Source organism: Rhineura floridana, chromosome 17, assembly GCF_030035675.1.
Source record: "Rhineura floridana isolate rRhiFlo1 chromosome 17, rRhiFlo1.hap2, whole genome shotgun sequence".
Lineage (NCBI taxonomy): Eukaryota > Metazoa > Chordata > Lepidosauria > Squamata > Rhineuridae > Rhineura > Rhineura floridana.
Genome location: NC_084496.1, coordinates 6,631,720 through 6,653,709, shown reverse-complemented (window position 1 = coordinate 6,653,709; position 21,990 = coordinate 6,631,720). Strand labels below are relative to the sequence as shown.

General features: G+C 47.7%; 1 protein-coding gene across 1 annotated transcript in view; it reads right to left on the bottom strand.

Moving 5' to 3' along the window:
- The window catches only part of LOC133371893 (cytoplasmic phosphatidylinositol transfer protein 1-like), a 64,080-nt gene that overhangs the window by 16,987 nt on the left and 25,103 nt on the right, over positions 1–21,990 (bottom strand). The window contains exons 3-4 of the mRNA XM_061599842.1: positions 8,776–8,924; positions 496–584 (exon numbers count right to left, since the gene is read on the bottom strand). Of these exons, the coding sequence (XP_061455826.1) occupies positions 496–584; positions 8,776–8,924 (238 nt within the window). The remainder of the gene's footprint in view (positions 1–495; positions 585–8,775; positions 8,925–21,990) is intronic.

Here is a 21,990-nt window from a genome sequence, read left to right as displayed (position 1 = left end):
TGGCAGAGCATGCAAAAAAAAAAAAGTCCCAGGATCAAACTGCTTTCGCCTGCAACCTCCTATGTTTTGAATTCTGACAACATGGGGGCCTGTCTTGAGCCACTCTGGGCACAGCTTGCGATGGTAACGTGGCATGTAAATGAACTGAAATCAACCAGAATAGTCTCGGGCTATACTTGCTCCAGTCTAGAGTAGTGGCTCAGTGGCAGAGCATCTCCTTTGCACGCGGAAGGTCCCACGTTCAACCCCCAAAGACAACCCCAGCTAGGGCTGGGAGAGAGGCTCCTGTCTGACACCCTGGAGAGCTGCTGCCAGTCAGTGTGGATAATACTGAGCTAGATGGACCAGTGGTCTGGCTTGGTAGGACCCAGCCTCTTCCTGGCGGCCCTTACCCCTCCCACAAACACTCCTGGGGCCCTCAGAGGCACCTGGCTGGCTGCTGCCGAAAGAGGTGGAGAGGAACATTCGATCCGATCGGGGAGAGGCTCTGCTTACCTGTGATGGTGTATGGGTAATAGTTCCAGGCCTTCTCCGTGATGTAGAATATCCGTGGTGTCACTGCACGAGCCCAGCTAGGCAGCTTGCTAAGGCAGGACAGCACAGCGTGGGAGCAAAGCAGAGAAAAATGCAAGTGAGCCCATCGACATCCTAGTACGCAGATGTTTAAACAAGCCAAAAGATACGGGGCAGGGCCGTAGCTCTGCGGTACAACATCCGCTTTGCACACAGAAGGTCGCAGGTTCAATCCCCAATGGCATCTCCAGGCAGGGCTGGGAGAGACCCCTGCCTGAAGCCACAGAGAGCCGCTGCCAGTCAGTGTAGGCAATATTGAGCTTGATGGACCAATGGTCTGACTCGGGAGAAGGCAGATTCCTACCATCCTAGCACGCTCATCTTCTAACAAGTGCATGAATTATAACATATTCTAACTGGGGGGGAAATCCAAAAAATGGATAATGGCAAAATGGGAATTATTACAGCAAAACTAACTCATCTCAGGAATGTGAAGAAGTGCAGCACTGCTGACAGAGGGGCCCACATGTACTGGGCCCCGAGCCGCTGGGGGGGCCTGGGCTCCTAGCTTTCCTTTTTCAAAAAAAGTAAGCCATCAAGACATCTGTAAAAAAAGTTAGAAAGCAAAATGTGGAGGCAACGTTCTAAGGCTTGTAAGCTGCTGGTGCCAAGAGCATTTAGTCACTTAATCACTGTTCCCAAGCAATCAGAAAAAGGAATGTAGACCACCCCGTCTTGGGACTCAAGAGAGGAGCCTCCCAGAGCGGCAGCAAAGAAACATTTCCATGTCTCCCCACAGCCACTACTGGTCTGCTTGTCATCATTGGCTGTCCGTTTTAAAAGAAATAATATACAGTAACCATAAAACAAAAATATAAAATACAACATGAACTGGCAAATTCAATCATAAAATCATCAAACATCTTACAGCTGCTGCAAGTTAAAAATCCTATGGGCTGGCAAAACTTGTGTGTTTGTGTGTGTCTTGCAGAGAGTTGTGAAACTGCGTATGCTTAAGAGTAGTTGCAGCTGCTTTGTGTTGTATTAATCTGTATCTTGCTTTTCCTCTCCGGAGCTCAAGGCAGTGTTCATTATCTTACTTGCTCCTTTTTTTAATCTTCACAACAGCCCTGTGAGGTAGGCTAGGCTGAGAGATGGTAGTTCAGACACCAACACTGTGAAACTGCACGCTCTTAGAGTATTGTTTGCTTATTGTTATTTATCAGGGTTGGCAGACTCCCCCCCCTCATTATTTTGCTATAAATATCAGGACTGTGAACGGCTTCAGTTATAACAAGGAGGGGTGCTGATTTTCTGCTTTGCACAAGTTTTATTTTTCTTGACATGATCAGTGAATGACATTACATATTCATATCTTGCTTTTCCTCCCAGGAGCTCAAGGCTGCGTACATTATTCTCCCTCCCCCTGTTTATCTTTATTACAGCCCTGTGAGGTAGGCCAGGCTAAGTTAAAATTATATATACAAGCAGCACATCTTGCCAGTAGATTGCAGGCGGCCCGCTGCACATACAATGCACCGGGCCCAGAAAATCCTGTTGCAATCCTTGAGGACAGTAACCTTTTATGTCTTATTTGCAAGGATGCTTCAGCATCATTCGTTTTTCAAATTTAAGAACAGGCTTGCATCTCCTTAAGCCCTTGCCTGATTCCATAGCCCAGGGAATAGAGACAAAATATGGTCTTTCTGTCTGGCCCCTGAGACTCTCCGCAGGCCTAACCCTTTGCTAGCCCTACTTGAGTGGTTTTGCCTGGCTGGCACGAGTCCTTGAACTCTGATTGTGTCTCCTGCTTGCCTACATGGAGGACAGAGAGTGGGGTGCGAGTGGGTGTTGCAACTCACCTGGTGTGCAAAGTTTAAATTTACATTCATTGCTCTGCCCGCTTTTCTGCCTCCAGGCCTTCTCAGCCCTTCAGGCAGCCCACAGAAGGGAATGTGGCCCTCGGGGCCAAACAAAAAGGTTCCCCACCAGCCCGGTGGCAGCCTCTCCTCAGCTGACGCTTCCACGTGGTCGGAATAGCTGAGCGCTTTGCAGGGTGCCCAGTGCAGGGGAGGGCAAGGGAGGGCGCTGAATGTTCGCTTCTTCCTGTACTGTGAAGGGCTCAAGGGATGAGGCACTGGCTCTCTCGCCGGCTGAACTCCCACAGGCTTCCCTGCAAACGGATCCAGCTATTCCTCACCTGAACTGCCGGGCAGGGAAGAGGCAAGGGGCCCCTGTACCAAATGGCTTGGATTCAAGTCCATGCACTATAAATAGCATCCCCCGAGAGGAGAATCGTGAGGATGCAGTCTAAAAATACCACCCCCCCCTCTCACACTGACGGCTCCCGTAGCGGCTAACCAGCTCGCTGAACAGCGCTACAGTGAGACAGGTCCACGCAGCCGGAGCCATCTCTGACACGAGGCGTTCCAGGCCACCAGGCAATCCAGCAATGGGGGGGGGCAATGCTTAATGGATGTGTGTGTGTGTGTCAGAGAGAGAGAGAGAGAGAGAGAGAGAGAGAGAGGCCTATTATAAGGTACAGGAGAAAAGGAAACAGAGATGCTATGCAGCCCAGAGGAGCCGGCAGCTCAATCTATCACATTGGGAACATCTGGATTTCAGGCAGGTGTAGGAAATTGTTGGCCCTCCAGATGATGCTGAACTAGAACCCGCCTCATCCTTGGCCCTGCTGGCTGGGGCTGATGGGAGTTGTAGTTCAGCAACATCTGGAGGGCCAAAGGTTCCCCGCCCCTGATTTAAGGGGATTTAGCCCCACTGAAAACTTACAGGCACCGTGTATTTTCAGCTAGGCAGGTGGAATCGGCGGGGTGAGGGACAGAATGCCAGGATTAGCCTTTGCAAAGTCATGCACATGGGCAAGCCATCCCGAGCATGGCACAGATGTCAGTTCACAAAGGAGCCCTAAACAGAGTCACCACACATAGAGATGCCTCAAGGTGACTGTAGCAGCCGTCGGTTCAGACAGTTACTATAGCTAGCGGCAGGCAACGTGGGGTTCTCCATGCGTTGTTGGACTGAAACGTCCATCAGCCTCCGCGAGTGTAGCCAACAGTCAGGGGCGATGGGTGCTACAGCCCAGCAACAATTGGAGGATGCTTAGAGGCTTCTCGTCATGTGCAGGCTTTATTTAGGGCTTCTGTACAAGCCAGCGTCGCAGTGATAGGCGGGAAGTAACACCGCCACGCCAGCTAAACTCCTAATGGCATAAAGTCAGTTTGTATTTTAAAAAGTGGACTAGGGCGACAGAACGCTTTCATCCGCATTAGCTGCACAAGCCTCTGGCAAAATACTGACAGTGTGGATACGACCTTACACAGACATCATATCTGTGCAATCTGTGCACCCTTCCACGAGTGGTGCTCAAGAGCAGATTTAGTCTCTGGCAAGCTACTACAGCGGTGCAGAGAATAACATGCTTGGATTCGATAGCCAGAGTCCCCCAGTTCAAGCCTCGGGTGCCTAACAACCTCAGCAGATCTTTTGTAAAATGGGGGAAATTGTCATGTTTGAATCAGCCCTCAGACTTTCTCTCCTGTTGAATCTTAACTCCAGGATCTTTGCTTTTGAGAAACCTCCCTTGGAGAAACAGTGTGAGAACACAACATCTGAGCATGGCCTTGTGGTTAAAAATTTACAAGGATTTATATTTCATAGTACAGCTGGTAGAGCACAGTGGGGAAGAGAGCCTGGCTCGGAGGCCAGAGACTGTGAGTTCAAATCCCCGTGTGAGTCTCCTGGGTGTCAAGGGCCAGCTAAAGATCACCCCACAGTGAGTGGCCCAGGGGTTATGTGCCCTGCCACCTGTGCAGCCATGGGCAAGCTGCAGAGTCCCCAAGGAGCTCAGTTGCCCCCCAGCTGGCAGTTGCGGACAAGGAAGGGGCTGGTTGTGCAGCTGTGGCAAGCTGAGCAGGCCCTAGCCAGCTGGGGAGGACTAGCCTGAGAGGGAGGCAATGGTAAACCCCCTCTGAATACCGCTTACCATGAACACCCTATTCATAGGGTAGCCATAAGTCGGGATTGACTTGAAGGCAGCCCATTTCCATTTCCATATTTCGTAGTAGCAGGAGTGATCATTAGATTTCCTGCTCAACTGGTTCTGTGTTCTAACGGCTTTTCTTTGCCCCACCAAATGCCAGGATGTAAGTATTATTATGTTTTGGCAAAACTTTTCTCTTGTTAAATCATGGATTTAACGTCTACCAAATACACCCAAGAGGAAGCCAATCAGAGAGTGCCCCAATCTCCCTGGAGGGGGAAAAAAAACACCCCTCTTATGAGCAATCTCTCTCACACACACACCCCTCTTCTACGGAAAGCCCCCCCCATCAACGCCCAATTCTTGCAAAGCACAAATGAGTGAAGGACAGCACCTATTTATTTATATGCGGATTTGCATCCTGCCCTTCACATGCTTACAAAAAGGATGGTTTTTTTTTTTTTCAGCTCGAGGCGCACATTTCCTGATGGGAAAGCTTCCAGTGGCCGCCTGCCAGAGGCAAGAGTGGGCGGAGCAATTTATGTGGTTCTTACCTTTGTACAGTCAGCTCCCTTCTGGCCACACAAAAGCCAGAGGTTTCTACGCACACTCGCTCCACCATCCATCGTCCCAGAGTGCAGGACACAGAGTGATGGACTCAAGTTGCAGGAAGCCAAATTTTGACTGAACGTCAGAAAAAAGAGCCATACAACAATGGAACCAATGGCCTAGAGAGGTAGTGGGCTCTCCAGCACTGGAGGCATTCAAGAGGCAGCTGGACAGCCATCTGGCGGGAATGCTTTGATTTGGATTCCTGCATTGAGCAGGGGGTTGGACTTGATGGCCTTATAGGCCCCTTCCAACTCTACTATTCTATGATTCAGAAAGCCAGGTATTATCATGGTTCAATGACACAGAGAGCCCCAAAGGGGGGCATTCAGCCCCCAGGCCTGAGATCCCCCACTCTTGGCTTGCACACCACAAGCTTACCACAATGAAAACCATTGAGAAAAAGCATGCCACACGGACAAAAATAACAAGGTAGAGAGAGGTTCAGCAGATGAAGCAGAAACATGGGACAGAAAACGATTGTACTCAGAAAAACAAAGGCACGCAGAGGTTTTTACTGTCCAACGAAGCCCAGCAAGAGAGGGGGCCAACCAAGGCAAAGAACGGTATCATTTGGGTGCGCCCACTAAGAAGGCCCTTCCTCTTGTCCCTCTCAACTGGGCCTCCACCACAGTCAGGACACAGAGTAGGGCCAGATCTGGGGGACTGCAAAGTCTGTCTTGGTTGGCTGCATGCACACACTCCCCGTTCCTTCCTTGGCCACTCCTTGGACTGGTATGCCGGCACTGCAGAAAGCACCTTGTGCGGAGCGAGCAGGCCGAGTCAAGCAAAGACAGCTCCGTAGGTGGCGGAGGTGAGAGCGCGGGCAGGTGGAGGGGGGGGATTCATGCCTTTTGTCTCCAAGGGTTTTTCAAACAAAAGCCAGTATTGAGTAATTGTCAGAATCCATGACAAGTTAATTGGAAAGCAGAGAACAAATGAACAGAACAGCAAAACACTGAATCAGCAAGGCACAACGGGGCTGACGGGGGGGGGGGGGGGAATGTGACAAGCTCGGTGGCAGAACACGTTTGCAGGTGTAAAGTCTCATGTCCAATTCCCCGGCATGCCCACAGGTGTGGGGGACCTTTGGCCCTCCAGATGCCACTGAGCGATAACTCCCACCCAATCCTGGCTGTTAGCCATACTCGCTGGGGCTGCTGGGAATTGCAGCTCGGCAACCTCTGGAGGGCCACTGGTCCCCTGCGTTAAGAGGAGACAGATCTCTACCCGAGGTCCTGGGGAGCACTTATCTCCCTGGCTTGGTTCACCCACGTCACTCTCTGGGCCTTTTCGCTGCCGCATTGGGCTGAGCCAGCTTGCGGCCAGGAAGGAGGCCCCTCAAGGACGAGTTCCGGCTCGGATGATGCGCCGAGCCAAACCCCGAGACCACATTCCCCTTCCGCGCAACAGTCCAAGGGCCACATGGCAGGGCAAGGGACAAAAGTGGGCGGGGAAATAATGTAAGCATTGCCTTTGCACAGTAGGTTGGCTTCTATGCACGCTCTCACACACGCTGCTCAGCCCTCCATCCGGACAAGCAGGAGGTATTGTCACAGGTTCAAGGACACAAAAGAGCCAGGCAAAACAAACAAAAACTTTTTTGTGTGTGTGTGAAGGAGGTCTGGTTAGGGGTGTGGCCTGTGGAGAGGGGGTGTGGCCAGGGAGAGTTCTGAGGGCCACATAGGCAGGCCTGAAGGGCCGCATTCAGGCCCTGGGCCAGAGTCTTCCCACTCACGTGTTAGGCCCAGGCCTCAGGGTAGATTGTGTGCTGGGTGAGATAGCCTCACAGTCCGACTCAAATGTCAAACAGCTTCCTACGTTCCTATCGTGGGGTAGGCTGTAGCTCAATGGCAGAGCATCTGCCTTGCACGCAGACGGTCCCAGGCTCAATCCCTGGCATCTCCGGGTAGGGCTGGGAGAGAGGCTCCTGCCTGAAACCTTGGAGGGCTGCTGCCAGTTGGTGTAGGCAATACCGAGCTAGATGGACATATGGTCAGGCAGCCTCCTATGTTCTAATCACCAGGTGTGTAGTCATCCAAGGTCCCGGAGGGTCTTAGACCCCTTACTTTTTGGGGAGCCGGGTCCCAGCAGGGCCCCTGTGTCTCCTGCATCCTACGAGCCAATCAGCATGAAAGGGGAGTGTGTTGGCCACTGAGAAGAGTCCCAACGGAAACTTTATTAGTTCCTACTTCAGAAAGCCAAGATAAGTTGTGGGGAGCAAGGGTTCTGTAGCTGCAGAAAAAGTGACAGTGAATCCTGACGATAGCATCCCATCTACATCATCACACAGTTTGGTAGCAGCATGAGATAAATGTGTAGACACTGAATTCAGTCATTCAAGCAATATCTGACAGGAGAAAGGACAGTCAAATGGTGACAGTGATGGAGAAGCAGAAAGCAGTATTCAAGCCTGACCAGATTGTCCTATAATTTTAGAAGGTTGTGTAATCTTTTCTAAGAGGGGGTGGCTGTCACTATCATGAAGGGACCCTGCACTTCCGAATTTGCAACTACACAGCTAATCATAGCCTTTTGGAGGCAAAGTGCAGATGAGGATTCCCCTTGTTGATTTGCCAGCTTGCCAGGAAGTTCCACAGCACCAAAAGCCTCTTACTAAACACTAAATCCCTTATGCCCTAAACCATAACACACATTAACTTGCAAGAAAACTCTAGAAAAAAAAACTAAAAAAAGAGAAGTCCAAAGTAACCACAAGCGTGAATTGTTTCCTAGCCTTGCATTTCAGCATCATCCCATCTGCACGCCTCAGTTTCTCAACTGTAATGTGGGAATGATAGTGGTCTACCTCACAGGGTTGTTGTAAGGCTACGCCTATCTTAAAGACTACACACACACAAACACTCCACAAAAAGTGGATATATAAGTATATTCAGAAGCAAGCCAAAGAGATGAAAAAGGTTCATCTGGGCCCAGTGCCAAGACTTCTGCCTGTGGGCAAGGAGATGGTCTGCACTGGCTAGGCCTCTTGACGCCAACTGGCCAGCATGGTTCACGTGATACCCCCTGTCATTCCAGTCACTGGAAACCACAGGAGGGGAGAGTGCTCTTGCGCTCAGATCCTGCTTGCGGGCTTCCCACGGGCAACTGGTTGGCCACTGTCAGAACAAGATGCTGGACTAGATGGGCCCTTTTGGGCCTGATCCTGCAGGGCTTCTTTATGCTCTTACATCCTATTAAAAGCTCCCAGGTAAGGTTTGCAGTGAGTGATTAGGAGATTTTATCTTGTTGCACGCAAATAATTTCAGATTGCGACTTCTTACAACAAAATTAAGCCCTCCTGAAGTTGGCCATATCCACACCACACATTTAAAGCGCATTCACCCATTCCACCCCTAAAAAAGAATCCTGGGAACTGTAGTTTAACTCTCACAGACCTACTGTTCCCAGCATCCTTAACAAACGACAGTTCTCAGGATTCCTTGCTTGGGGGGCAGAGATGTGCTTTAAATGTATGCGGTTGCATTCAACTAAATCCTACTCTGTAGAGACACATTGAAATGAATGAACCGGTTAGTCACGTCCATTAAGTTCGATGGGTCTTCTCCAAGTAGGCCTAGCACTGAATACCGCCCATGATGTTGTCTCTATCAGGTCTGACAAAGCTCACAATCCACCTGTTGGCTTCTCACCTGGAGAGGTGGACCCGCTTCTCTGTGAACTGGCCACGGCCATGGATGGGGTCTTCATGGGGTTCGTTCTTCACCACTTCCACGCCTTCCCCTTTGTCACTCTCTTGGTGACTGTGCTTGCTGATGGTGTACAGCTGCCCAACTCGGTACTGTTTGGGGGGGGGGAACACAAAAAGCATCACATGGAGAGAGCAAGAATCAGGTGCTTTCAGAAAGCCTACAAGAGATGTGAATGCCAATGTCCCTCTCTGATCAATTATCTGCAGTGGCTGGCATTCAGATATACTGCTTCTGAATATGGAGGTTCTGTTAGCTGTCATGGACAGCCTGTTGACAGATCCATGAATGTGTTCTTTAAAAAGCAACAAACCCCAGCGGTCTATGCTAATGACAACCACACCTTGCAGCAGGGAATTGCATGCAGAAGCGTTTACTTTTGTCTGTCCCAACTCTCTAGTCATGGGTTCCCAAACTTTCTTTCCCCACAGACCACTTGAAGATTGCGGATGGTCTTAGTAGACCACTTTGGCCACAATCCAACACACTTTCCTGAGAGTGAGTCCCACTGAACCCAATGGAGCTTACTTCTCAATAGACGTATACTGGATTGCAGCCTTAGCAATTTTCCCTCCTGCTGTAACAATTGTAATGCTCTGTGCTAGATGCTGTATGATTTTTATAATGGCTTCTTTATTTCTCATATTGTATTTTCTTGAAGTACAGTTTGCATTCCATAGAATTCAGGTTGTAACACCATAAAATACAATACAAGGAACAAAAAGAAGCAATAAAATGCCATTAAAAATCAATATGAATATTTAATGTGGGCATGACACGGGCCACTGAATGAACTTCACGGCCCACTGGTGGTCCCTGGACCACAGTTTGGGAATCCCTGCCCCAGTTCTAGTGCAGGGGAGGGGAAAATATCTCTTGCTCTCTCTTTCCATATCACTCAGTTTTATTTATTTATCCATTTATTCATTTATTTGATTTATAGGAGGCGGCTTGAGCGGAGATGGAGACGAACTCCTGATGAATGAAACTATACGCTGGTTTGTGCTTTCACCAAGCGGTATATAGGAGCGGTGAGGGCGGCGAAAAAACAATATTTCGCCGCCACTATTAAGGCATCTCTCTCCCGCCCAGCGGAGCTTTTTAGAGTTGTCCGAGGGCTACTCCATCTAGGCCTTCAGGACACTGTAGATACTTCGGTGGCCCGCTGCAATGAGTTTGCTGAGCACTTCCAGCGTAAGATCTTACGCATTCGTCGGGACCTAGACTCTCATTTTATAGCAGTTAACCCTAGTGAGGTGTCTGGTGCACAGTCTTATCATGTTTTGTTGGATGAGTGTCAGTCGGTTCAGTTCGAGGACGTGGACAAGGTGCTTGGACAGGTACGTGCAACCACTTCGGTACTAGATCCTTGCCCCTCTTGGCTAATAAAAACTGGCAAGGAGGGAACAGTTGGCTGGGCCAGGGAAGTGATAAATGCCTCCTTGCGAGAGGGAGTGGTCCCTGGCTGTCTGAAGGAGGCAGCAGTGAGACCACTCCTGAAAAAGCCTTCCCTGGACCCAGAGGATTTCAGCAGCTACAGACCAGAGGCAAATGTTCCATATCTCGGCAAGATCTTGGAACGAGTGGTCGCTGACCAGCTCCAGGCGCTATTGGATGAAACCGATTATCTAGATCCATTTCAATCGGGTTTCAGGCCCGGTTTCGGCACTGAGACGGCCTTGGTCGCCCTGTTTGATGATCTATGTCGGGAGAGAGACAGAGGGAGTGTAACTCTGTTGATTCTCCTTGATCTCTCAGCGGCTTTTGATACCATCGACCATGGTATCCTTCTGGAGAAGCTTGCGGAGTTGGGAGTTGGAGGCACTGCGTGGCAGTGGTTCCGCTCCTACTTGGCAGGCTGTCTCCAGAAGATAATACTTGGGGAACATTGCTCGACCCCGTGGGTTCTCCAATATGGGGTCCCGCAGGGTTCGGTTTTGTCTCCCATGCTTTTTAACATCTATATGAAGCTGTTGGGTGCGGTCATCACGAGTTTTGGAGTGCGTTGTCACCAGTACGCTGATGACACGCAGCTCTACTTCTCCTTTTCATCTTCCTCAGGTGAGGCGGTCAATGTGCTGAACCGTTGCCTGGACGCGACAATGGACTGGATGAGAACTAACAAACTGAGACTCAATCCTGATAAGACTGAGATGCTGTTGGTGGATGGTCTTTCCAATCAGATGGTGGATACATATCCTGTCCTGGATGGGGTTACACTCCCCCTAAAGGAACAGGTTCGTAGTCTGGGAGTCGTTCTAGACTCTTCCCTGTCACTTGAGGCTCATGTAGCCTCGGTGGCACGGAATGCGTTCTACCAACTTCGATTGGTAGCCCAGCTACGTCCCTACCTGAGTAAGGAGGATCTTACATCAGTAGTACATGCTCTGGTAACCTCACGTTTGGATTACTGTAATGCGCTCTACGTAGGGCTACCTCTGAAGACGGTTCGGAAGCTACAGCTGGTGCAAAATGCGGCGGCCAGACTGCTAACAAGAACGAAGCGGTCTGACCATATAACACCTGTTTTGGTCCGCTTGCACTGGCTTCCAATACGCTTCCAGGCCAAATTCAAAGTGTTGGTATTAACCTATAAAGCCTTATATGGCGCGGGACCTCAATATCTGTCGGAACGCTTCTCCCGCTATGAACCGGCTCGTACACTACGGTCTGCTACGAAGGCCCTCCTCCGGGTCCCGACTCATAGGGAGGCCCGGAGGGCAGTGACAAGATCAAGGGCCTTCTCAGTGGTGGCCCCTGAACTATGGAATAGTCTCCCCGAGGAGGTTCGCCTGGCACCGACACTATCATCCTTTCGGCGCCAGGTTAAAACCTTTCTCTACTCCGAGGCATTTTAATTTTTTGTTAATGATTGTAATGTTTGTAATTTGATTTTAGCCTTTGCTGTTTTTAGATTGTGAAATTTGATTTTAGACTGATGTTTTTGTATTATATTGTATTTTATTGTATCTATGTTCACCGCCCAGAGAGCTATTGCTAGTCGGGCGGTATATAAGTTTTAAAAATAAATAAATAAAATAAATTATATCCCACCCTTCCTCCCACTAGGAGCTCAGGGCGGCAAACAAAAGCACTAAAAACGCTCTAAAACATAATAAAAACAGACTTTAAAATATATTACAACAAAACATCCTGAAAAACATATTAAAACAAAGTATCTTTTAAAACTTTTTTTTAAAAAGCTTTAAAAACATCTTAAAAAGCAATTCCAGCACAGATGCAGACTGGGATAAGGTCTTTACTTAAAAGGCTTGTTGAAAGAGGAAGCTCTTCGACTTCCGGGAAGGGTGACTTAGCCTGTGCCTGCTTTTGAGACGGGCTCCTGCCTCAAAAGAAGCTTATTCAGATATATCAGTCAGTTTTTTTTTTTTTTTTTTGACTGATTAAACTTCTCCCGGGTAGGGAGAAACGAAGAGATTAACCTCAAAGCCTATTTTTGTTGGGACGACCAGATCTCATTAATTTATGGGACGAGGTCCAGCCGACGAAGGTGGGACGGATTTTCAACAACAAGCTCTATCTGATAAAGCGAACGTTCATCTTATCTTCTAAGAGAGAACGCACTAACAGGCAAGCACCCTTCTTTCTATATTTTTCTTTTACTTGACTTAAATTGTTGCTGTTTAAAAGAGATTTGCCAGATTGATCGGTTTTTGACATCTCACTGGGGAGCCATAACTTCTCTCTGCTACTCACTAATTAATAGCTTATCTCTGTTTTTGTTGCAAAAAGCTGTCCTGGATTTGCATTCTAAAGATATACACAGAAGAGGGATTTCTATTCCAGATTTTTATTTTGAAGAATATTATATTGTCTGAGACTACTCTCTTTTTGGTCTATTTTATTTTGACGAATCTGTTTCCTGACGACCGCCATTAATTGTTTCGATCCTGGGAACTGCATTTTGTTTACTTAAGCATGGAGAGATAAGGCTGTCTGCTCTGTTTATACTGTGATGTCACCAAGTTTGGAGTATTAACCCAATTGTTGCTGAAATAAGAAGTGGTTTTCCTATATTTTTCTTTTAAAATGGCAATTAAGAAAGTGGCTGAGAATCTGGAAATAACTATGTTTCAGAAAATAATGGATGAGATTGAGATAACGAAACAAAACCTGCGACAGGGTTGTAAGGAGCTGAAAATTGAATTGAGTAAAATGAAGCAGGAGATTAAAGATATAGGGGTCCCTGTGAGAGAGGTGACCCTGGAAGGGGTCCCTGTGAGAGAGGAGACCCCGGAGATTGGAACAAACGTGGAACAGGAAAAAGATTTGGAGTCTATGGACTTTAGAAACAAAATCTATTGTTTGGAGACACAGGAGATTAAAGACATAGGGGTCCTTGTGAGAGAGGAGACCCTGGAGACTGGAACAGGGGTCCCTGTGAGAGAGGAGACCCTGGAGACTGGAACAGGGGTCCCTGTGAGAGAGGAGATCCCGGAGATTGGAACAAACGTGGAACAGGAACAAGATTTGGAGTCTATGGACTTTAGAAATAAAATCTATTGTTTGGAACTCAATGTTATCTCTGAAGAAATTAATGAAGATTCTAGAGATAAAGTTATCAATGGCATGGATAATCTTCTGGACTGGAATGATGTGATGGAGCCCAATATAGAGAAAATCTATGGAATTAATTGCAGCCATGTGACAATGGAAAAACTTTCAAGAGATGACCCAGTGTATTTTGAAAAAAAGAACAGAGATATGATTTTACAGCAGTATTTCAGCAACCTATTCAGAATGGATGGCAAGAAAATATTTGGGATAGAGGTAATTCCCATCAGACTCTTACTATATGACTATGGCTTTGACAGCAAGATTATTATGGAATACTGATAATGGAAGATTGGATACTGAAATTACTGGACTTAACAAGACTACTGAAGATGGAAGATGGAAAATGGAACTAATAGGGATAATAGAACAATGGCTACTGAAATTACTGAACCTAACAGATTCTGATGTGATGGATTAATTGAAATGTTTATTTTGACTATGGTTATGACAATAAGATTATCATAATTAGTAATGAGATGGATTAATCGATATGCTTATCTGGAAAAAAAAATTGATAGATATATTTCTTAAAGAATTGAAACCTCTCTTTGACTTTTTGTGGAAAGAATAAAGTAATGTTTATGAGATTTGATGATTAAGTAAGATAACTACTGGAGGAAAGTGATTTTATAATATGACTTAAGAGACAGGATTGTTATATATTATAGACTTATAACTGATTTGATCTTTGACAAATGGGAAGTCAATATTTTACTCTTTATTTTTTATTTTTGTTTTTTTTTTCTTTTTTTCTTTTTGTTTAACTATTTTTGATTTTGTTTTTTGTCTTTGAATGTTTTATGATTTCGTCTTGTATGTTTTATGAAAATCTGAATAAAAATTATTGAAAAAAAAAAAAAGAAAGAGGAAGCTCTTCAATAGGCACCGAAAAGATAACAGAGACAGCGCCTGTCTAATATTTAAGGGGAGGGAATTCGAAAGGGTGGGTGCCATAATGATAAAGGTCCTTTTCCTATGTTGGGCGGAACGGACCTCCTGATAAGATGATATGTGTAGGACGCTCTCACCTGCAGAGTGCAGTGATCGACTGGATATATGAGGGGTAATATGTGGATAATATATTGACCTACACTAGAGGGTTGTTGTAAAAGTTACCGGGGCAATGCACTGGAAGAGCTTTGAGCACTCTAAGGCTGAAATCCTATACACCCTCACTTGTCATTAAGACCCCTTGAACTCAATAGGACTTACTCCTGAGTGGGCACCTATAGGATTGCACAGTACAGCATTATGCAACAGCCAATTCTGATTATTTTACAGCTTTCCTTTTTTGGGGGGGGGGGAAATAGCTCTAAACATTTCTGCAAGATGCTCATCTGTTAATTTGTCTTTTAAAACTGCTTTAATCCAGATTAGATCCCAAACCTAGCCAAATGCTCTATTTTTACACATTCCGCCTCTGTGCCCCCACCCTGCAAGCTTCTTCAACTGAAAGGGGGGAGAAATCTTACTGGAGTTTTTACCACACGAACAAAACATGCAGGAAATGAGACACTAAGTAGCTAACACCCACCCACTCCATCATCTGTCAATCTTTCTACCTTCAAATCCCCACTTTATCTGAATGCATGCAGTGAACCATTTTGTGCGTGCAAAAAGAGGAAGACCAAACAGGAGATGGATTGATTCCATAAAGGAAGCCGCAGACCTGAACTTACAAGTTCTGAACAGGGTGGTTTACGACAGATGCTATTGGAGGTCGCTGATTCATAGGGTCGCCATAAGTCAAAATCGTCTTGAAGGCACATTACAACAAAAGTGTGTGTACATCCATTATTTTATTGCTCCTTGCACTAAGAAGGAAAGCATCTCAGGGACAAGGCTCGATGGATTTTTTTCTTCCAAACCTCTACCTTTCAATCCATGCACAGATTTTTTTTTCCAGGCTATGCAAGATCATTCAAATGTGACAACACCCCTCCCTCCATGCACAACCCCACCCCACCACCATAACTTGAAATGGTCCAGCCCAGGCAGAGCTTTATCACTGAATTTGCCTGCATTTAAATTTCATTTTCAAAGCACTTCTCTCACACGAGGTGCACAAAATGCTGCACTATACAATCGAGACAGACAAATGGGAAGTTGGGGACAGTGCAAAGAGAAAGACCCTCCTCCTCCCCTAGATGGGGTTGGACTACAACTCCCATCATCCCTGGCCACTGGCCATGTGGGCTGGGGCTGATGGGAATTGGAGTCCAACAACACTGGGAGGGCACCACGTTGATACCACCCCTGCTGAAACTGAGCCTATAGTCAAGACTGTGAACGTGTCATACATTTAAAACAAGTCTTCCCACAAAGAATCCTGGGAACTGTAGTTTAAGGGTGCCAGGAGTTGTAGCTTTATGACGTGTAAACAACAGTTCCCAGATTTTCAGGGGGAAGCACTTGAAATAGAACTGCATACTCCTCGTTTGCTAGCTTCTGCCTCCACTTCCTTGCACACACGCAACACTTCCTACCCCTTTCTCTGCAGTCAAATTTGAGACTGCATGCTCCTGGGGGCAGAGACCCTGTCATCTTGTGCTCTATGAAGCACCGTGGTGCAATAAGTGAACTATGATGCTTGCAGGGTTCCCATTGGGGCATCTGCATGGCTGCTGTGAGAACAGGCTGCTGGACTAGACGTGCCTTTGGCCTGATCCAAAAGATAAAATGTCAATGTACTGCCTTCAAGTCGATTCCAACTTATGGAGACCCTATGAATGGGGCTTTCATGAGGTTGAGAGGCAGTGAGTGGCCCAAGGTCACTCAGCGAGCTTCATGGCTGTGTGGGGATTTGAACCCTGGCCTCCCAGGTCATAGCCCAACACCTTACCCACTATACCACACTGGCTCTCAATCCAGCAGATAGGCTCCTCTTATGTCCTTATGAAGTTGGGCTGGTTTTTCATCTATTGGAAACTGTAAGCTCCTGGGCGCAGGGATCCTGTCTTGTCTATGTACACACCATACATTGAAAGCACATTTGTCCAGCCCAAGGAATCTTGGAAACAGTAGTTTACCCCTCACAGCTACAATTTCCAGCACCCTAAACTACTGTTCCCACGATTATTTGGAGAGGGGGGATGTGCTTTCCGTGCACGGCCTGTACATGAAGGCCATGCCCATGGAGGGCATTCTCTCAATAAACAAATTAAACAAAACAAACGACAAAGTTGGAAGCTCCTCTTGGTCTGGCCTTTACCCTGCATTGCGAACTGTAAGCACCCAGGGGCAGAGACCCTGTCGTCCTTTTGTACTCTGTAAAACGCTATGCACATTGAGAGCATTATTAGTTAAATATATTAAGCAAAACAAACAAGCAACGACATAGGAGTCTCCTTCTGGTCTGGCCTTTCCCCTCATTTCGTGAACAGCCCAGGAAAGACCCCATTTTGGGAGACAGGAGGAGCGACGACCCATGGCACACGGCAGCGTGGACAGATCACCCAAGTGCTGGCAATGGAGCTGGGGCAGATAAGGGATTGGCTTTCCCCGTCCGGTGCACCAGCCTCCCAAAGTACCTAGGCAGTGGTAGGAGGCAGGGGCTCCCGGATGTCCTGGGCTCAGCAGGGGCCTGTCTGCATGCACGGGATAATCTCTTCTGCAGAAGGTCACAGCTGGGACGCGCTGGGGAAGCCCAGAAGGGCTGTGTTTACGGCAAAGCATGTCCGTGGCCTGTCCTGAACTGGGAGGCTGCGGTCCCCAAAAGAGGTGACCACACCAAGAAAAGGGGCGTATGCGAGAAAGAAACAGACGGAAAGCTCAGAAAAAGGGCACCGAATCTGAGCTGATGGCTGTAAGACAGGGGTGGGGTACCTTTTTGCCGCCTGAGGGCCACATTCTCTCCTGGGCAACCTTCTGAGGGCCACATGCCAGTTTTGGGCAGCGCCAGAAACAAAAGCGGGTGGATTTTACCCTGCACGGTGGGCTGGTTTCTACACACGCCCTCACATGGCCCGCTCTGTCCTCCAACCAGGAAACAAAGTGCACGATCCGAGTACAAGGGCAGATTCCACGCCGAGCGAAAACACCCAGGGTGCAAAACAGGGACAGGTGTGGCCTGGAGAGAGTGCTGAAGGCTGGGGAGAAAGGCCCCCTGCGCCGGAGGTTCCCCACTCCTGCTTGCAGAGCATGTTTTCCAAACCTCTCCTCAAGCGGAGGGGGCTGTGTATTTACCAGACATCTGCATGCAGAGCCCACAGTCAGGGACCCACAATGTAGCCTCAAGCAACAAAAAGTTGGGCACAGGTGTCCATAAGAAGTTGCACTGTAAGCGTCCAGGGGCAGAGACCCTGTCCTTTTCCACTCTGTAAAATGCCATGCTCACTGAGAGCACTGTTTGTATATATTAAACAAAACAAACAAGCAACATCAACATCCAAAGCCCTCGGACCCAGTTATTATTATTTATTAAATTTCTATACCGCCCCATAGCCGAAGCTCTCTGGGCGGTTTACAACATAAAAAACGAATACAATATATAATATACAATTCATATTCAGTATAACTAAAAGGAAAAATACATCACATTTTAAATAAACATAACTAAACAATAAATCTCAACAATGTACATAACAAAATAAATAAACCGAACATAAGAGTTATACAACTATTGTTCTATCTGCTTCAATCAACGCAATGTGTGAAATTCACCCCCCCCATCCCCATGGCCTCAGAGCCTTCACCACCATCCTTAGGAGCGGCGCATCAGGACGCAGCTGGGATTGAATTTATTTTTTATATATTTACGTTTTATTATGACATTTCTATCCCACCTTTCCTCCAAACAAACATGGTTTCCCCCCCTCCCTGGTTTTATCCTCACAACAACCCTGTGAGGGAGGTTAGGCTGAAAGACAGTGACTGGCCCATGGCCACCCAGCAAGCTTCGGGGCCGAGTGGGGATTTGAACCCTGGTCTCCCAGGTCCCAGGCTGACACTATAACAGCTACAGACAGTGGTGTAGCAGAAGCCACCGAGAGGAAAATAGGAAGTGAGTCAAACCCCACTGGTCCAATCAGTTCAGTATTGTCTACACTGATGGGCAGCAACTTTCCAGGGTTTCAGAATGAGGGCATTTCCAGCCCTACCAGATGTCCAGGATTGAACCGGGGACCTTCTGCATGCAAAAGAGATGCTCTACCACTAAGCTACGGCCCTTCCTTGCAGTGATCCCACCTACCTCGGCTAGTTAATGGCTCTCTCAAGCAATTTAGGCCGGAACAATGAGCCCCTCCTTGACTGGTTCTGTGCATATGGAACAGCAATGCACAGAGCCACAGATGGTTTTGGCCCAACCCACCTGCCTGAGCCCCTGGCTCCCGTTTAACGGCTACCTATGTCTCTGTTCTGACAACTGCACAAAATTTAGTTATTCCTTTGGCTACCACAGGACATTCAGTGCTTGTAAAGTCCTGGAAAACGGAAAGGCATCCGGCCGTAGCTGCTTGGTATTTGCATGTGTGGGCCTGGGTAACTATGGAAAAAAATCCTCACCCATCAAATTCAGTTCTCCAAGGGACCGGCTAAACCTGAAGCTCTCCAGCCTATGACTCTTTCCTTCTCTTTTCCTCCGAGAGCGACACTCTGGTCTTATGCAACCTCCCGTAAAAAAAATAGGCTTTTTATTAGCCAACGTGTTGCTTCTTTATGGCTGTCAATGTTATGATTGACATTTGTAAGAGATACGCAGCCGTCTGTGCTTTGGAATTATTTTTTTCCGGCCTTTTCAGACGTGATTTCGGGGGGGGGGTGAGACAAAAGCACTTACAGAGGCTGTAAAGCAGGGCCACGTTAGGGGCGGCGGCCTGTGGAGAATCCCGAGGACCACATGGAGAGGCGTGGAGGGTCGCATTTCGCACTGAGGTCCCCGCCACCTCTGCTATAGAAGCATAGGTGCTTCCGTCCCCTAATTAAATGGTTGTTGTTATGTGCCTTTAAGTTGACTACGACTTATGGCGACCCTATGAATCAGAATTAAATACGAGAATATTTTTTTAGGCATGGAAAACCTGCCAGAGGCTGTTTTATTGACTGCCAGAGAACATTTTCAAGGAAGGGGATTGTTTCTACAGGGTAAACATCAGCAGCCGGAAAACGATCAGGTTCCAGCAAATTCTGAATATGCTATCTGGGGCTGTTTGTTCAGCTCTAGCCAAAAAAACCCTGCGGCAGCTGTGTTGAAATGAGCTACTTTTAGCTTGGCGTATGGGCAGGAAAGGAGAGCTGAATCACAAAACACGCTGCGCAGCTCTCAAAACCCGCCCGAGGCCCCAAACGTTAGGGGGAGCCTCGTCTGGGCTTCAGCCCCACCACCTGCGTGCAGGGCCGGGGAGGGGGACGACTCAAACCTCAAAAGACGCAGAGAGCAAATGAAAAGGCCTCTCTGGGCGTGAACAAAGCGCCCTGCTCTCTGAACTCAACCTCTGAGATTAGAGAATGATTTCCATGGCAGAAGTAGGTGGTACCTCCTGGCAGCGGTGAGGTCCGGTTCGCCACGTTTCAGAATCGAACGTTGCCATTAGAGACACCAAGGCAGCAACTAGGAGCCGCAGGAAAGATCACAGGGACTAGGACCACAGGAAGTGTGATAAATGATTAAGGCAAATCCTATTACGTATCTGCTTAGACATGGCGCCACTCTTCTCCACCCAGTTCCCCCCTAACTCCCAGTTCTGCCAACACACAATTACTGATCTGTGTACGGCATGCCCATGGAGCAAATTAATGCAAAAACACAGAACATTTTTCTTACTACATTTATACCCTGCTTTCCCCCCCTCCGCCTCTAAGGAGCTATAGGCAGCCTACAGGAGTCTTCCCCTGCATTTTAACTGCACAACAGCCCTGTGAGGTAGGATTAGGCTGAATTAGAGTGACTGGCCCAAGGTCCACACAATCTGTATTTTCCCCTTTCTATGAGTCAATTTGTATGTTGCTTTTGCCTTGGTTTTGCAGATGCGGGTATCAGGATAACCGAGGGGAAACACCCAGAGTTTGAAGCAGTAACACACAGATCTTACCCAGAGACAAACAGATGTGCCAAAATGAATTCTGGATAGGGCTGAAGTGTTAACTGCTCAGTTTTACACCTGGCCAAATGAACACCTTCATTTAAAAATTATTCTTGAGTGCTCCTTGAGTAAATATGTGCCTACTTATCTATATCACTCTTCTTACTCTCCCTCTCAATTGACCCCAATTGCCCTCCATGTATCAGTACATAGCTATAGCTGATTGGCTATGTACGCTGATTGGCTGTGAAGCATTCCAGTCATGTGATCCCTGACTGGCTAGGACAGCCTGGTGCCCTCCAGTGGTTTTCAGCTGCAACTCCCATCATCCCTGACCATCGGCCACAAGGGCCACCTGGGGCTGATGACAACTGTAGTCCAAAACATCTGGAGGGCACCAGGTTGGGGGAGACTGGGCTAGGATCATACACCTGACAAATCTATTTTTTAAACAGAAGTAGCCAGGGAAAGCAATGGCACCCAAAAGGACAGGGGGAAGGGGAGATGAATATTCAAACAAGCAAAGTGCTTCTTTTGGGAAATCTTTCTACCCCCACGAAAACTGCTAAAGCAGGAAAATATTTACTGCAAGTCTGATTTTGGGGAAGTGCCACACATGTAAGGCAGGTATACCATCATCTTTTGCATTGCCGTTTTTCTAAGGAGGCCAAATGTAAAAATTACAACCAGAAAAAGGCAGGGATTTGCATCAGCCCAGTAGCAGAAATTCTGACATTGTTGCACCCCTCCCTCACAAAGGAGCCTGCTGGAAACTTAAATGCGAGTCCCGCTCCCCGCCACTCCATAAATAATGTGGGAGGTGGGGGAGGGGAAGAGAATGACTTGACAATGCTTCAGCACGCTCATTATTTCATTGTTCTAACTGAAGCCTCTTGTCATCACTCTAATTGCCGGAGAGATATTATCTGCCTTTCATCGAATTGCCAATGTTCTCGGCATGTTAACCTGAAATAACGGCTTGTGCAGCGCACGACTAATTACCAGCCTCCACACTTCCCTGGAGCAGGCTGGTAGCAGAGCCACATGGAACCCTTGGCCCAACAGCCTGCACCTTGTCGGCATCGTTGTGGCTACAGTAAGGCAGGCGTGGGAAAACTTTGGCCCTCCAGATGTTGAACGACATCCCCCATCATCCCTGGCCATTGGCCATGCTTGCCGGGGCTGATTGGAGTTGTAGTTCAGCAACATCTGGAGGGCCAAAGGTTCTCCACACTGGATTTGTAACATCTGTTTGTCTGTAAACGCACACGGTTCCCCACTTGCCATTTTGTCCTCACAACAGCCCTCTGGTGTAGGTTAGGCTAAGAGAAAGCACCTTCCATGCCTTTAATACTTGGGCAAGTGCAGGAAATGTTGGCTGGTGCAGCTTCACTGATCACGCATGACATTCCCCCTCCCCCCGCATTTTACAGAACATCTGCTGAGGCTGTTAGGCACCAGGAGCCTTGAACTGGGAGACTCTAGCGATAGAATCCAAGCGCGTTATTCTCTGCGCTACCATGGACTGCCTTCCAGTCGATCCCGACTTATGGCGACC